This window comes from Pseudophryne corroboree, chromosome 1 (genome assembly GCF_028390025.1).
Source record: "Pseudophryne corroboree isolate aPseCor3 chromosome 1, aPseCor3.hap2, whole genome shotgun sequence".
Classification (NCBI taxonomy): Eukaryota; Metazoa; Chordata; class Amphibia; order Anura; family Myobatrachidae; genus Pseudophryne; species Pseudophryne corroboree.
The window spans coordinates 828502787-828519754 of record NC_086444.1 but is presented as its reverse complement, the minus strand read 5'-3'; the positions used below and the strand labels follow the sequence as shown (position 1 = coordinate 828519754).

The 16968-nt window shown below is 48.2% G+C and overlaps 1 protein-coding gene across 1 annotated transcript in view; it reads right to left on the bottom strand.

The window, feature by feature from the left end:
- Positions 1 to 5988, bottom strand: part of GPAT3 (glycerol-3-phosphate acyltransferase 3) — a 183711-nt gene extending 177723 nt beyond the window's left edge. The window contains exon 1 of the mRNA XM_063955910.1: positions 5600 to 5988. Within this exon, the coding sequence (XP_063811980.1) occupies positions 5600 to 5743 (144 nt within the window). The 5' untranslated portion in view covers positions 5744 to 5988. The remainder of the gene's footprint in view (positions 1 to 5599) is intronic.
- Positions 5989 to 16968: the final 10980 nt, after the last annotated feature.

The window sequence follows — 16968 nt, the reverse complement described above, 5'->3', positions numbered from 1 at the left end:
CCCAGCGTCATGCTGAGGACTTGGCAGAAGCGGGGGAGGGCTTCTGTTCGTGGGAAGAGGCTGTTTGCTGCAGTCTTTTTCCCCTTCCTCTGCCCCGGGGCAGATATGAGTGGCCTTTTGCCCGCTTGCCCTTATGGGGACGAAAGGACTGAGCCTGAAAAGACGGTATCTTTTTCTGCTGCGAGGTGACTTGGGGTAAAAAGGTGGATTTTCCAGCCGTTGCCGTGGCCACCAGGTCCGATAGACCGACCCCAAATAAATGCTCCCCTTTATACGGCAATACTTCCATATGCCGTTTGGAATCCGCATCCCCTGACCACTGTCGCGTCCATAATCCTCTTCTGGCAGAAATGGACATCGCACTTACTCTTGATGCCAGAGTGCAAATATCCCTCTGTGCATCTCGCATATATAGAAATGCATCCTTTAAATGCTCTATAGTCAATAATATATTGTCCCTGTCCAGGGTATCAATATTTTCAGTCAGGGAATCCGACCAAGCCACCCCAGCACTGCACATCCAGGCTGAGGCTATTGCTGGTCGCAGTATAATACCAGTATGTGTGTATATACTTTTAAGGATATTTTCCAGCTTCCTATCAGCTGGTTCCTTGAGGGCGGCCGTATCAGGGGACGGTAACGCCACTTGTTTTGATAAGCGTGTGAGCGCCTTATCTACGCTAGGGGGTGTTTCCCAACGCGCCCTAACCTCTGGCGGGAAAGGGTATAATGCCAATAATTTTTTAGAAATTAGCAGTTTTTTATCGGGGGAAACCCACGCTTCATCACACACCTCATTTAATTCATCCGATTCAGGAAAAACTACGGGTAGTTTTTTCACACCCCACATAATACCCTTTTTTGTGGTACTTGTAGTATCAGAAATGTTCAAAACCTCCTTCATTGCCGTGATCATGTAACGTGTGGCCCTACTGGAAAATACGTTTGTTTCCTCACCGTCGACACTGGAGTCAGTGTCCGTGTCAGTGTCTGTATCGACCTGAGGTAACGGGCGTTTTATAGCCCCTGACGGTGTTTGAGACGCCTGTACAGGTATTAACTGATTTGCCGGCTGTCTCATGTCGTCAACAGTCTTTTGTAAAGTGCCGACACTATCACGTAATTCTTTCCACAAGACCATCCAGTCAGGTGTCGACTCCCTAGGGGGTGACATCACTAACACAGGCAATTGCTCCGCCTCCACACCATTTTCCTCCTCATACATGTCGACACAGCGTACCGACACACAGCACACACACAGGGAATGCTCTGATAGAGGACAGGACCCCACTAGCCCTTTGGGGAGACAGAGGGAGAGTTTGCCAGCACACACCAGAGCGCTATATATATATATATATATATATATATATATATATATATATATATATATATATATATATATATAGGGATAACCTTATATAAGTGTTTTTCCCTAATGTAGCTGCTGTATATATTAATATGCCAATTTAGTGCCCCCCCTCTCTTGTTTTACCCTGTTTCTGTTGTGCAGGACTGCAGGGGAGAGTCAGGGAGCCTTCCTCCAACGGAGCTGTGAGGAAAAAATGGCGCTTGTGTGCTGAGATAGGCTCCGCCCCTTTTTCGGCGGCCTTTCTCACGCTTTTTTGTGGAAAACTGGCAGGGGTTAAATACATCCATATAGCCCAGGAGCTATATGTGATGTATTTTTAGCCATTTAAGGTATTTTCATTGCGTCCCAGGGCGCCCCCCCCCCAGCGTCCTGCACCCTCAGTGACCGGAGTGTGAAGTGTGCTGAGAGCAATGGCGCACAGCTGCGGTGCTGTGCGCTACCTTATTGAAGACAGGACGTCTTCTGCCGCCGATTTTCCGGACCTCTTCACTCTTCTGGCCCTGTAAGGGGGTCGGCGGCGCGGCTCCGGGACCCATCCATGGCTGGGCCTGTGATCGTCCCTCTGGAGCTAATGTCCAGTAGCCTAAGAAGCCCAATCCACTCTGCACGCAGGTGAGTTCGCTTCTTCTCCCCTTAGTCCCTCGATGCAGTGAGCCTGTTGCCAGCAGGTCTCACTGAAAATAAAAAAACCTATTTAAACTTTTACTCTAAGCAGCTCAGGAGAGCCACCTAGCATGCACCCTTCTCGTTCGGGCACAAAATCTTAACTGAGGCTTGGAGGAGGGTCATATGGGGAGGAGCCAGTGCACACCAGCTAGTCCTAAAGCTTTTACTTTGTGCCCAGTCTCCTGCGGAGCCGCTATTCCCCATGGTCCTTTCGGAGTAACCAGCATCCACTAGGACGTTAGAGAAACACACAATACTCACCAGCCCCGCTCCTGCTTCCGGACCGTTGCCCTCCGCCTGGCCGCTCGCTCCTCAGTACTATGGGAGAGAAGTCATGACATCTCTTCCATAACACCGCACAGCAGCACACGCACACTGCCAGAGCCGGAAGCCGGAGTTCAGGAGTGAGCTCCTGCCTCCGGCTGCTACTTAGGGTAAGAAGCCAGGCGCCCACTAGTAACAAAATCTCAGTGGGCGCCCGGCTAGGTGAGCCGGATCAAGTGGCTCTGCGGGCCTTATACGGCCCTCGGGCCTGAGGTTCCCCACTCCTGTCTTACAGTATGTGGTTGAAAGGTAGACTCCACATGGTTGACATGCATTAGGTCAACAGTTACAAAAGGTCGACAGGTTCGGAAGGTCAACATGGAAGTGGTCGACCCATTTTTCAACATTTTTAGGGTTAGGCACTAGGGAAGGTTTAGGGTGAGATTTGGGATTTTAAAAAAAAGTGTTTGCCCATTTGCATGCCAACTAGCGTACCGGTCAACTATTCATCTGCCGACAGGGCCGGCCCACCCGTTACGCGGGGTACGCGTACGAGTAAGGCGCCAGAGTGAGGAAGGCGCCGGCAGCATGCACCACGGCCGCTCCGTCAAGCCGCACTCCTAAGCTGCTGTCTGACTCCTGCCCCGTCCGCCAGCCCGCTCGTCCGGTCCCCGCTCCCGTCCGCGGCTCTCTCTTGCGGGCCGTAACTGCGGCCATACTATGCTGGCCGCCCAAACACGCGGCTCTGTCTGTCTGAGGCTGCCTGATCCTGCATAGAAGCTGCTGCTGTAGCGATGTGCCCCCTCCCTCCTGAGCTGTCTTCCTATGGGGCGTTGAGTGGGCTGCCGTACCAGAGCCCGAGGAAAACTCTGCCTGCATGCTGACCCACAAGCACCGAGAGACTGACCTGTGCAACGGTGAGTGCATCTCCCTGTGACCCCAGCGGCATGTGTGCCCACACTGCAGCAGGCTGTATGGGGTGGTAGATGGGCGTGCTGTAGGGGGTTCCAGCGTTGCAGTTTGTGGTGGACGACTGAGGGGCTGAGGCTACACTGTGTATAACGTGCTCTACCTGGTGCAGTGTGTATAACGTGCTCTACCTGGCGCATTGTGTATAACGTGCTCTACCTGGCGCATTGTGTATTGTACAACGTGCTCTACCTGGCGCATTGTGTATTATGTGCTCTACCTGGCGCATTGTGTATAACGTGCTCTACCTGGCGCATTGTGTATAACGTGCTCTACCTGGCGCATTGTGTATAACGTGCTCTACCTGGCGCAGTGTGTATAACGTGCTCTACCTGGCGCAGTGTGTATAACGTGCTCTACCTGGCGCAGTGTGTATAACGTGCTCTACCTGGCGCAGTGTGTATAACGTGCTCTACCTGGCGCAGTGTGTATAACGTGCTCTACCTGGCGCAGTGTGTATAACGTGCTCTACTTGGCGCATTGTGTATAACGTGCTCTACGTGGCGCATTGTGTATAACGTGCTCTACCTGGCGCATTGTGTATAACGTGCTCTACCTGGCGCATTGTGTATAACGTGCTCTACCTGGTGCAATGTGTATAACGTGCTCTACCTGGCGCATTGTGTATAACGTGCTCTACCTGGCGCAATGTGTATAACGTGCTCTACCTGGCGCATTGTGTATAACGTGCTCTACCTGGCGCACTGTCTATAACGTGCTCTACCTGGCGCACTGTCTATAACGTGCTCTACCTGGCGCACTGTCTATAACGTGCTCTACCTGGCGCACTGTCTATAACGTGCTCTACCTGGCGCAATGTGTATAACATGCTCTACCTTGCGCATTGTCTATAACGTGCTCTACCTGGCGCACTGTGTATAACGTGCTCTACCTGGCGCAGTCTGTATAACGTGCTCTACCTGGCGCAGTCTGTATAACGTGCTCTACTTGGCGCAGTCTGTATAACGTGCTCTACCTGGCGCAGTCTGTATAACGTGCTCTACCTGGCGCAGTCTGTATAACGTGCTCTACCTGGAGCAGTCTGTATAACGTGCTCTACCTGGCGCAGTGTGTATAACGTGCTCTACCTGGCGCAGTGTGTATAACGTGCTCTACCTGGCGCAGTGTGTATAACGTGCTCTACCTGGCGCAGTGTGTATAACGTGCTCTACCTGGCGCAGTGTGTATAGGAGGTTCTACTTGGTGCAATGTGTATAAGAGGCACTATTATGTGGCCACGCCCCTTTCCCACAAAGCCACACCCCCATTTTTGCGGCACGCCTACGGCGCGCACTATCTATTCTTTACAGTCTGGGAGGTGGAGCACCAATTCACTTTCTGCCAAAGGGCACTAAAATGTCTAGTTACAGCTCTGGTGCAGGGTGTCCTGCATGCTACACAGCCCAGCAGCACTGTCACCCCCCCCCCCCCCCCCTCACCCTTGCAACACTTTTGTACTGTCCAAATCAAGTTTCTATTTTTATATTTTAATCATTAATAAGAACCTTCATTCCAATGGGACCCAGAAAAGGACAGGTAGGACTCAAATTTTTAAAAGTGAGGGGTCCCTGGGACCCACTTTTATTGGGGCTGCACTGCACGTCCCTGTGGGGCTCAGTACGATCACTGCTCCCTGTCACCCCAGCCTCCTCAGTCACCCACTATCTCCATCACCTCTGCCACCCAGTCACGCACTTTCTCCCTGTCATCGACAATCTCCCTGTACCCCTGGGGGTATTATTGTGTGGCCACGCCCCTTCCTTGTGAGACCACACCTCTTTTAAAATTTGATCCCATCAAGGGGCGCTAAATTCTAAATTCGCTTACCAAAATTTTTTAGCTCGGGCCGGCCCTGTCTGCCGACCATGTGATATCAACATATTGAATGTCTTCCTAGGCAGTGTCGATTAATCCACACCTTTCTCTTTAACAAACATCTTAGTACAGACTATAGATGACTCCTGTTTCTGTATTAAAGACTCTAAAAGGCAGCTAAATTGGGTTTTTTTTTATCATGTACGGTCCTAAGGAGAAAAAATACTAAATGGATCAATAGTCTTAAATGGCCCATAATAAACGTGTCTATTAACCAACAAAACGTAACTGAAACCTTTAGAAGAAATAGAGAAAACCATAGCAGTGTATGTGCGCACTTGTTGGCTCTGTGTTGCCTACTGAGAGGCTGCCCTATAAAAAGCAATGCACACCAGTAATGCTATGTTGCAATCAGATCTGTCACAGGCTTCAATAGGGTGTGGAAAAATTAGAGGCAAAAAAACAGCCAGTGCAAACTCCGAGCATTGCATTGCAGACTGCCTGCACGGCTCTTACCTCAATCGTTTTAACTAGGATCTTGATGTACACCTCCGAAATCCCCAGGGAAATGCCAAACATAGAAGGCAACATTATAAAGACGATAATTACGGAGAGCCATACTGAGAAGATGTTGTAAGCCACAGTTCTAAAGTCTTCCATGGCTCAGCCTCAGCTGCTCTGCCAGCTTCCAGGTGCTGCTGTATGCTCTGTCATCTGTCTGTCCCCTCTGGCAGCTGAGAGTTACACGGAGCAGGAAACAAAGTTACTGGTGGTGGAGAGAAGTCCTGCGACTTCCTCCCATTCTTCCCCAATCACACCCACAGCCGCCCTGCTCCTCCCAGTGCTCACTCCCGGTAGTAAGCTATGACAGTGCAGGAGCGATCACTGCTTGTGCTTGGTGTACTGCAGTGTGGCTGTGCAGCAGGAGCGATCACTCCTCCTGGTGTACAATGGCCCTGACAGAAAACAAAAGCTCTATATAACTATTCATACACTACAGTTGTTAAAATTCAAGTTTTATTTATAAAATTATACAAAATATGTTCTGATTACTGCAAAGCTCTGAATTTCTGAATTGGTGTGTTCAGTTTTTCAATGCATTAATTGCAGTGGCGTGCGGTGAGGTCCCTGGCTGGGGAGGCACTGAGATTTTATATATATATATATATATATATATATACACACGGTATCCGTTCACATGGTCGACCATGTTATGGTCGACAGTCATTAGGTCGACCACTATTGGTCGACATTGGCATGGTCGACATGGACACATGGTCGACACGTGAAAGGTCGACACATGAAAAGGTCGACATGTGTTTTTTTAACTTTTTTTTCTTTTGGGGAACATGTCCATACTTTACGATCCACGTGGACTACGATTGGAACGGGTAATCTGTGCCGAGCGAAGCGGTAGCGGAGCGAAGGCACCATGCCCGAAGCATGGCGAGCGAAGCGAGCCATGCGAGGGGACACGGTGCACTAATTGGGGTTCCCAGTCACTTTACGCAAAAAACGACACCAAAAAAAGTAAAAAAACTCATGTCGACCTTTTCATGTGTTGACCTTTCATGTGTCGACCATTTTCATGTGTCGACCATGTGTCCATGTCGACCATGTCAATGTCGACCAATAGTGGTCGACCTAATGACTGTCGACCATAACATGGTCGACCATTCATACCGGAACCGTGTGGTATCAGGTGAAAGGGGCGCCGGTACTAGATAGTAAAAGGGGTTCTACTACATTGAAGGACACACCCCTGTTTGAGTGGCCACCCCCCCTTTTCCGGAGGTGAGCGCATAATTGCAACCTTCACTTCTCCATACCCCCACTTAAAAATGTCCACTTCGACCACTGTGTGTGTGTGTGTATATTAGGGATGTGCACTTGAAATTTTTCGGGTTTTGTGTTTTGTTTTTGGGTTCGGTTCCGCGGCCGTGTTTTGGGTTCGACCGCGTTTTGGCAAAACCTCACCGAATTTTTTTTGTCGGATTCGGGTGTGTTTTGGATTCGGGTGTTTTTTTCAAAAAACCCTAAAAAACAGCTTAAATCATAGAATTTGGGGGTCATTTTGATCCCAAAGTATTATTAACCTCAAAAACCATAATTTCCACTCATTTTCAGTCTATTCTGAATACCTCACACCTCACAATATTATTTTTAGTCCTAAAATTTGCACCGAGGTCGCTGGATGACTAAGCTAAGCGACCCTAGTGGCCGACACAAACACCTGGCCCATCTAGGAGTGGCACTGCAGTGTCACGCAGGATGGCCCTTCCAAAAAACACTCCCCAAACAGCACATGACGCAAAGAAAAAAAAAGGCGCAATGAGGTAGCTGTGTGAGTAAGCTAAGCGACCCTAGTGGCCGACACAAACACCTGGCCCATCTAGGAGTGGCACTGCAGTGTCACGCAGGATGGCCCTTCCAAAAAACACTCCCCAAACAGCACATGACGCAAAGAAGAAAAAAAGAGGCGCAATGAGGTAGCTGTGTGAGTAAGATAAGCGACCCTAGTGGCCGACACAAACACCTGGCCCATCTAGGAGTGGCACTGCAGTGTCACGCAGGATGGCCCTTCCAAAAAACACTCCCCAAACAGCACATGACGCAAAGAAGAAAAAAAGAGGCGCAATGAGGTAGCTGTGTGAGTAAGATAAGCGACCCTAGTGGCCGACACAAACACCTGGCCCATCTAGGAGTGGCACTGCAGTGTCACGCAGGATGGCCCTTCCAAAAAACACTCCCCAAACAGCACATGACGCAAAGAAAAATGAAAGAAAAAAGAGGTGCAAGATGGAATTGTCCTTGGGCCCTCCCACCCACCCTTATGTTGTATAAACAGGACATGCACACTATAACCAACCCATCATTTCAGTGACAGGGTCTGCCACACGACTGTGACTGAAATGACGGGTTGGTTTGGACCCCCACCGAAAAAGAAGCAATTAATCTCTCCTTGCACAAACTGGCTCTACAGAGGCAAGATGTCCACCTCATCATCATCCTCCGATATATCACCGTGTACATCCCGCTCCTCACAGATTATCAATTCGTCCCCACTGGAATCCACCATCTCAGCTCCCTGTGTACTTTGTGGAGGCAATTGCTGCTGGTCAATGTCTCCACGGAGGAATTGATTATAATTCATTTTAATGAACATCATCTTCTCCACATTTTCTGGAAGTAACCTCGTACGCAGATTGCTGACAAGGTGAGCGGCGGCACTAAACACTCTTTCGGAGTACACACTTGTGGGAGGGCAACTTAGGTAGAATAAAGCCAGTTTGTGCAAGGGCCTCCAAATTGCCTCTTTTTCCTGCCAGTATAAGTACGGACTGTCTGACGTGCCTACTTGGATGCGGTCACTCATATAATCCTCCACCATTCTTTCAATGGTGAGAGAATCATATGCAGTGACAGTAGACGACATGTCCGTAATCGTTGTCAGGTCCTTCAGTCCGGACCAGATGTCAGCATCAGCAGTCGCTCCAGACTGCCCTGCATCACCGCCAGCGGGTGGGCTCGGAATTCTGAGCCTTTTCCTCGCACCCCCAGTTGCGGGAGAATGTGAAGGAGGAGATGTTGAGACAGGTCGCGTTCCGCTTGACTTGACAATTTTCTCACCAGCAGGTCTTTGAACCCCAGCAGACTTGTGTCTGCCGGAAAGAGAGATCCAAGGTAGGTTTTAAATCTAGGATCGAGCACGGTGGCCAAAATGTAGTGCTCTGATTTCAACAGATTGACCACCCGTGAATCCTTGTTAAGCGAATTAAGGGCTCCATCCACAAGTCCCACATGCCTAGCGGAATCGCTCCCTTTTAGCTCCTCCTTCAATGCCTCCAGCTTCTTCTGCAAAAGCCTGATGAGGGGAATGACCTGACTCAGGCTGGCAGTGTCTGAACTGACTTCACGTGTGGCAAGTTCAAAAGGTTGCAGAACCTTGCACAACGTTGAAATCATTCTCCACTGCGCTTGAGACAGGTACATTCCACCTCCTATATCGTGCTCAATTGTATAGGCTTGAATGGCCTTTTGCTGCTCCTCCAACCTCTGAAGCATATAGAGGGTTGAATTCCACCTCGTTACCACTTCTTGCTTCAGATGATGGCAGGGCAGGTTCAGGCGTTTTTGGTGGTGCTCCAGTCTTCTGTACGTGGTGCCTGTACGCCGAAAGTGTCCCGCAATTCTTCTGGCCACCGACAGCATCTCTTGCACGCCCCTGTCGTTTTTTAAAAAATTCTGCACCACCAAATTCAAGGTATGTGCAAAACATGGGACGTGCTGGAATTTGCCCATATTTAATGCACACACAATATTGCTGGCGTTGTCCGATGCCACAAATCCACAGGAGAGTCCAATTGGGGTAAGCCATTCCGCGATGATCTTCCTCAGTTGCCGTAAGAGGTTTTCAGCTGTGTGCATATTCTGGAAACCGGTGATACAAAGCGTAGCCTGCCTAGGAAAGAGTTGGCGTTTGCGAGATGCTGCTACTGGTGCCGCCGCTGCTGTTCTTGCGGCGGGAGTCCATACATCTACCCAGTGGGCTGTCACAGTCATATAGTCCTGACCCTGCCCTGCTCCACTTGTCCACATGTCCGTGGTTAAGTGGACATTGGGTACAACTGCATTTTTTAGGACACTGGTGAGTCTTTTTCTGACGTCCGTGTACATTCTCGGTATCGCCTGCCTAGAGAAGTGGAACCTAGATGGTATTTGGTAACGGGGGCACACTACCTCAAGAAATTGTCTAGTTCCCTGTGAACTAACGGCGGATACCGGACGCACGTCTAACACCAACATAGTTGTCAAGGCCTCAGTTATCCGCTTTGCAACAGGATGACTGCTGTGATATTTCATCTTCCTCGCAAAGGACTGTTGGACAGTCAATTGCTTGGTGGAAGTAGTAAAAGTGGGCTTACGACTTCCCCTCTGGGATGACCATCGACTCCCAGCAGCAACAACAGCAGCGCCAGCATCAGTAGGCGTTACACGCAAGGATGCATCGGAGGAATCCCAGGCAGGAGAGGACTCGTCAGAATTGCCAGTGACATGGCCTGCAGGACTATTGGCATTCCTGGGGAAGGAGGAAATTGACACTGAGGGAGTTGGTGGGGTGGTTTGCGTGAGCTTGGTTACAAGAGGAAGGGATTTACTGGTCAGTGGACTGCTTCCGCTGTCGCCCAAAGTTTTTGAACTTGTCACTGACTTATTATGAATGCGCTGCAGGTGACGTATAAGGGAGGATGTTCCGAGGTGGTTAACGTCCTTACCCCTACTTATTACAGCTTGACAAAGGCAACACACGGCTTGACAAATGTTGTCCGCATTTCTGGTGAAATACTTCCACACCGAAGAGCTGATTTTTTTGGTATTTTCACCAGGCATGTCAACGGCCCTATTCCTCCCACGGACAACAGGTGTCTCCCCGGGTGCCTGACTTAAACAAACCACCTCACCATCAGAATCCTCCTTGTCAATTTCCTCCCCAGCGCCAGCAACACCCATATCCTCCTCATCCTGGTGTACTTCAACACTGACATCTTCAATCTGACTATCAGGAACTGGACTGCGGGTGCTCCTTCCAGCACTTGCAGGGGGCGTGCAAATGGTGGAAGGCGCATGCTCTTCACGTCCAGTGTTGGGAAGGTCAGGCATCGCAACCGACACAATTGGACTCTCCTTGTGGATTTGGGATTTCGAAGAACGCACAGTTCTTTGCGGTGCTTTTGCCAGCTTGAGTCTTTTCAGTTTTCTAGCGAGAGGCTGAGTGCTTCCATCCTCATGTGAAGCTGAACCACTAGCCATGAACATAGGCCAGGGCCTCAGCCGTTCCTTGCCACTCCGTGTGGTAAATGGCATATTGGCAAGTTTACGCTTCTCCTCCGACAATTTTATTTTAGATTTTGGAGTCCTTTTTTTACTGATATTTGGTGTTTTGGATTTTTCATGCTCTGTACTATGACATTGGGCATCGGCCTTGGCAGACGACGTTGCTGGCATTTCATCGTCTCGGCCATGACTAGTGGCAGCAGCTTCAGCACGAGGTGGAAGTGGATCTTGATCTTTCCCTAATTTTGGAACCTCAACATTTTTGTTCTCCATATTTTAATAGGCACAACTAAAAGACACAGAGGTAGCTACAGCCGTGGACTACCGTACTGTGTCTGCTGCTAATATAGACTGGATGATAATGAGATGAAATCAATATATATTATATCACACTAGTACTGCAGCCGGACAGGTATATATATTTATTATGTAATGACTGATGACGGACCTGCTGGACACTGTCAGCTCAGCAGCACCGCAGACTGCTACAGTAAGCTACTATAGTAGTATGTATAAAGAAGAAAGAAAAAAAAAACCACGGGTAGGTGGTATACAATTATGGATGGACGAGCGACTGCCGACACAGAGGTAGCTACAGCCGTGGACTACCGTACTGTGTCTGCTGCTAATATAGACTGGATGATAATGAGATGAAATCAATATATATATATATATAATATCACTAGTACTGCAGCCGGACAGGTAGATATATTTATTATGTAATGACTGATGACGGACCTGCTGGACACTGTCAGCTCAGCAGCACCGCAGACTGCTACAGTAAGCTACTATAGTAGTATGTATAAAGAAGAAAGAAAAGAAAAAAACAACGGGTAGGTGGTATACAATTATGGATGGACGAGCGACTGCCGACACAGAGGTAGCTACAGCCATGGACTACCGTACTGTGTCTGCTGCTAATATAGACTGGATGATAATGAGATGAAATCAATATATATATATATAATATCACTAGTACTGCAGCCGGACAGGTAGATATATTTATTATGTAATGACTGATGACGGACCTGCTGGACACTGTCAGCTCAGCAGCACCGCAGAATGCTACAGTAAGCTACTATAGAAGTATGTATAAAGAAGAAAGAAAAAAAAACCACGGGTAGGTGGTATACAATTATGGATGGACGAGCGACTGCCGACACAGAGGTAGCTACAGCCGTGGACTACCGTACTGTGTCTGCTGCTAATATAGACTGGATGATAATGAGATGAAATCAATATATATATATATAATATCACTAGTACTGCAGCCGGACAGGTAGATATATTTATTATGTAATGACTGATGACGGACCTGCTGGACACTGTCAGCTCAGCAGCACCGCAGACTGTTACAGTAAGCTACTATAGTAGTATGTATAAAGAAGAAAGAAAAAAAAAAAAACACGGGTAGGTGGTATACAATTATGGATGGACGAGCGACTGCCGACACAGAGGTAGCTACAGCCGTGGACTACCGTACTGTGTCTGCTGCTAATATAGACTGGATGATAATGAGATGAAATCAATATATATATATATATATAATATCACTAGTACTGCAGCCGGACAGGTAGATATATTTATTATGTAATGACTGATGACGGACCTGCTGGACACTGTCAGCTCAGCAGCACCGCAGACTGCTACAGTAAGCTACTATAGTAGTATGTATAAAGAAGAAAGAAAAAAAAAAAACCACGGGTAGGTGGTATACAATATTATATATATATTATATACAATTTTATATATATATATATATATATATATATATTAAACTCACTGGTGGTGATTATTAAACTGGTGGTCAGGTCACTGGTCACACTATCAGCAACTTGCAAGTAGTACTCCTAAGCAGACAATCACAATATATATTATACTGGTGGTCAGTGTGGTCACAATGGCAGTGTGGCACTCTGGCAGCAAAAGTGTGCACTGTACGTTATATGTACTCCTGAGTCCTGCTCTCAGACTCTAACTGCTCCCCACTGTCAGTGTCTCCCCCACAAGTCAGATAATACAGTCACACTATCTATCACTTCAGCAAGTAACTACTAGTACTCCTCCTAATGCTCCCCAAAATTACTACTGTGTCTCTCTCTACTGTCTCACTCTCTTCTCTATAAACGGAGAGGACGCCAGCCACGTCCTCTCCCTATGAATCTCAATGCACGTGTGAAAATGGCGGCGACGCGCGGCTCCTTATATAGAATCCGAGTCTCGCGATAGAATCCGAGCCTCGCGAGAATCCGACAGCGGGATGATGACGTTCGGGCGCGCTCGGGTTAACCGAGCAAGGCGGGAAGATCCGAGTCGCTCGGCCCCGTGTAAAAAAAACTGAAGTTCGGGCGGGTTCGGATTCCGAGGAACCGAACCCGCTCATCCCTAGTGTATATGTGTATATATATATATATATATATATATATATATATATAAAAAATCTCAGTGCCTCCCCAGCCAGGGACCTCACCGCACGCCACTGCCTCAGCCGTCACTTACTTGATTGAAGATCATTCTTCTCATACTCACCTGTCTTCTGACTTCTGGCTCTGTGAGGGGGGTGACGGCATGCTGTGGGAGTGAGCTAGCGTTCAGTTCCCTTCATGAGCTAATGGTGTCCTGTCAGCCAGAAGCAGAGCCATGAAACTCTGAGGAAGTTGGTTCTGCTTCTGCCCCCTCAGTCCCACGAAGCAGGGAGTCTGATGCCAGCAGATCTCCCTGAAAATAAAAAACCTAACATGTCTTTTCAGAGAAACTCAGTAGAGCTCCTCAGAGTGCATCCAGTCGACCTGGGCACATTTCTAAAACTGAGGTCTGGAGGAGGGGCATAGAGGGAGGAGCCAGTTCACACCCAATGAAAAGTCTTTAGAGTGCCCATGTCTCCTGCGGATCCCGTCTATACCCCATGGTCTTGATGTCGTCCCCAGCATCCTCTAGGACGTATAAGAAAGAATCATTGGGTAAGGCATCATTTTCTTATCCATGTTCTCACCATGTGGGTGGGGGCATGCTCAGCCAACCTCGCAATCCTGTAGCAGATGCCCCCCTGCAGCCTTGCCTTCATACCACGTGGTTGGGGGCATGCTTGGCCCAAGCTTTTATGCATGCAGCATCCTGCTCTGGGGGACCAGCTACTATGCGCATTCTACCCTCACTTGGCATGCAGCCCATATGGCCCAATCCCCACAGGCTGTTGCCAGACATGCAGCCTATTGCCTGGTGAATATGTCTGGCCCTCTGAATTCCCCCTGCATATACCATTCCATACCATGCCTTGTTCACCACTTTCCCCCTGCCGCTCACTGACTGTGAAATCCTGAAACTGCCACATCACCGTTTTATCCGCATTACCATTATTTTCTCTCTCAAAAAAAAAAAAAGGAAATACAAACAATAAACATCACCAGTATTTAACACACATGAAAGAAAACAGAGAAAGGCAACAGAAAAAAACCTGTGTACTCCTAATGCAGTTTACTCAAATCCATAATTCCCATGCAGCTAGCTAACTAGCAGGTTGGGCAGGGATCTTCTGCATATGAGTACTATCCCACCTTCCTTCCTGCTGCTCCTTATATCTGCCTCCCTGCACCTTCCCCTTCCAGCATGCCTGCGTTGCCCTGCTGGCCAGCAGTTTGCCTAAGGTGCCAAATTGGGGACAGGCTCCCCTGGTGAGGTAATCTGTAAAACATTCACTGTTAAAGGTCCCTGAGGACTGGAGTTGGGTAACTGAAATATGCTCACAAAGAAAATACAATATAGGCTTAGCTGAACCCACCTCCATATCTGGAAGGATCTCCACAATTTCTCTACTATATCACTGTAAGAAACACTCCATTTTAGGACGGATCTAAAGTGCCAGAAAAAATCCATAAAATCCAGGTTAAAGTCTCCAAACGTTAGAACCACAGTTCGAGCTGGAGGCCACCCAACATGGTTTGTTTCATTGAATGTTTCAAAAATTGTGAAAATTCGGGATGAGAGCGAGCCTAGGGGGGTGCGAGATGCTGTGCTATTGTCGGCATTTCAATGCCACTTCAACAGCAACTTGCACCCTTACCCTGCAATTAGATTACCCCCATATCCTAGTATGTACAGAGGCAGATTGGCCTTAGGGCTTACCAGGAAGATTCCTGGTAGGCCAACATGTGTGTGGGGCCTGTTTTCTGTGTTGTCATGTGGCCCAACCCCCCACATGACAGGCAGCCCACCGTACTCAGTAAACTGCATTGTCTCCATTCATTCTGTTATTCCATATATGCAGTACAGCACCTCTGCTATCCAGTGATGCTGCCATGGCTACATGGTATGTTATACCTCTTGTGCTGCCCATGTCGGTCCACTTCTACAAGATTTTACAGGGCAACTTTTAGTTCCCAATCCACCCCTGGTTTCAGACACAACGGCAGCAAAAGATGCAAGGAAAGCCACAACTGTGTACAATCACAATCAGGCCCTATGAAGGAGGGATTTCGCCCCTCCACAGACCCCACCCCCTAATCAGACTATAACTCCATTAGGGCTGATTCCATAAATTTCTCGGGCTGGTTTTCCATCCCAATCTGCCCCTGAGTATGTATAGAACAATATGAACTCCCGACACTACTTGGAATTCTGCATCCCAAAGGTAAATATTAGTGTCACTGTGGGGGTTAGAGCCCGGGGTGTGGGTTAGGGTTAGGCACTAGAGAGGGGTTAGCCGCAGCCGCCACTCCTTGACTCTTAGCCCTAGCCGCCACCCCTGGGGGCTTAGCCCTAGCCACCACCCCCTGTGTCTTAGCCCTACCCGCCACCCCAGGCAGGTTAGGGGAGGGGACAGGGGAGACGTAAAATAATTACCCGTCCCCTGACGGCATTCTCATGGTCTGGATGCCGCTGACGGTAATGTGACTGCTGGCATCCCAACCACTGGTATCCTGTATCACACCCCTCCAATGTGATGTATGTACTTCTTCAATAATGATCCTTGAAGCTAAACTGATATCCTTCTGCTAGGATGAAAATTCTCTTTACAATCCACCTTTGGAAACACTGGAGTTTTGGAAACTTAGGAGTCTATTCATGAAGCAGTGAAAAGTGTGGAGAAGTGAGCCAGTGGAGAAGTTGCTCATGACAACCAATCAGTGTTGAGGTAACATTTATAAAAATGCATTCTATAAAATTATACGTAGCAGCTGATTGGCTGCCTTGCGCAACTTCTCCACTGGCTCACTTCTCCACACTTTTCACTGCTTCATGAATAGACCCGTTAGTGGCTGATTCTGAATAGGTAGCAAAACAAAAAAAAAAGCAAGTAACTGTGTACCTTGGCAAAACCATATGCAGTGAAAGTGGGGCAGATGTAACATATGCAAAGAGATTTACATTTGAGATAGGCATGTTCAAACTCAAATATAAACAGCATTGTAAAAATAAAGCATTTATCGGGGTGTGGATCATTAGATCTACATTAAAAAGTCCTACAGTCAACAGATCAAACACTAGTGTCCGACATGCATTAGGTTGACAGGGTCAAAAAGTCGACATGGAATAAGTAGACAGCCGAAAAGGTCAAAAGGGTCAAAAGGGTGACATGGAAATGGTCAAAACAAAAAAGGTCAACACAATTTATTTTATTTTTTGGGGGGGGGGGGGGGTTTTGTCACTTTTCTTCCACAAAAAATAAAATAACTAGTGTACCATGGCCCTCATTCCGAGTTGTTCGCTCGGTATTTTTCATCGCATCGCAATGAAAATCCGCTTAGTACGCATGCGCAATGTTCGCACTGCGACTGCGCCAAGTAACTTTGCTATGTAGAAAGTAATTTTACTCACGGCTTTTTCATCGCTCCGGCGATCGTAATGTGATTGACAGGAAATGGGTGTTACTGGGCGGAAACACGGCGTTTCAGGGGCGTGTGGCTGAAAACGCTACCGTTTCCGGAAAAAACGCAGGAGTGGCCGGAGAAACGGTGGGAGTGCCTGGGCGAACGCTGGGTGTGTTTGTGACGTCAAACAGGAACGACAAGCACTGAACTGATCGCACAGGCAGAGTAAGTCTGAAGCTACTC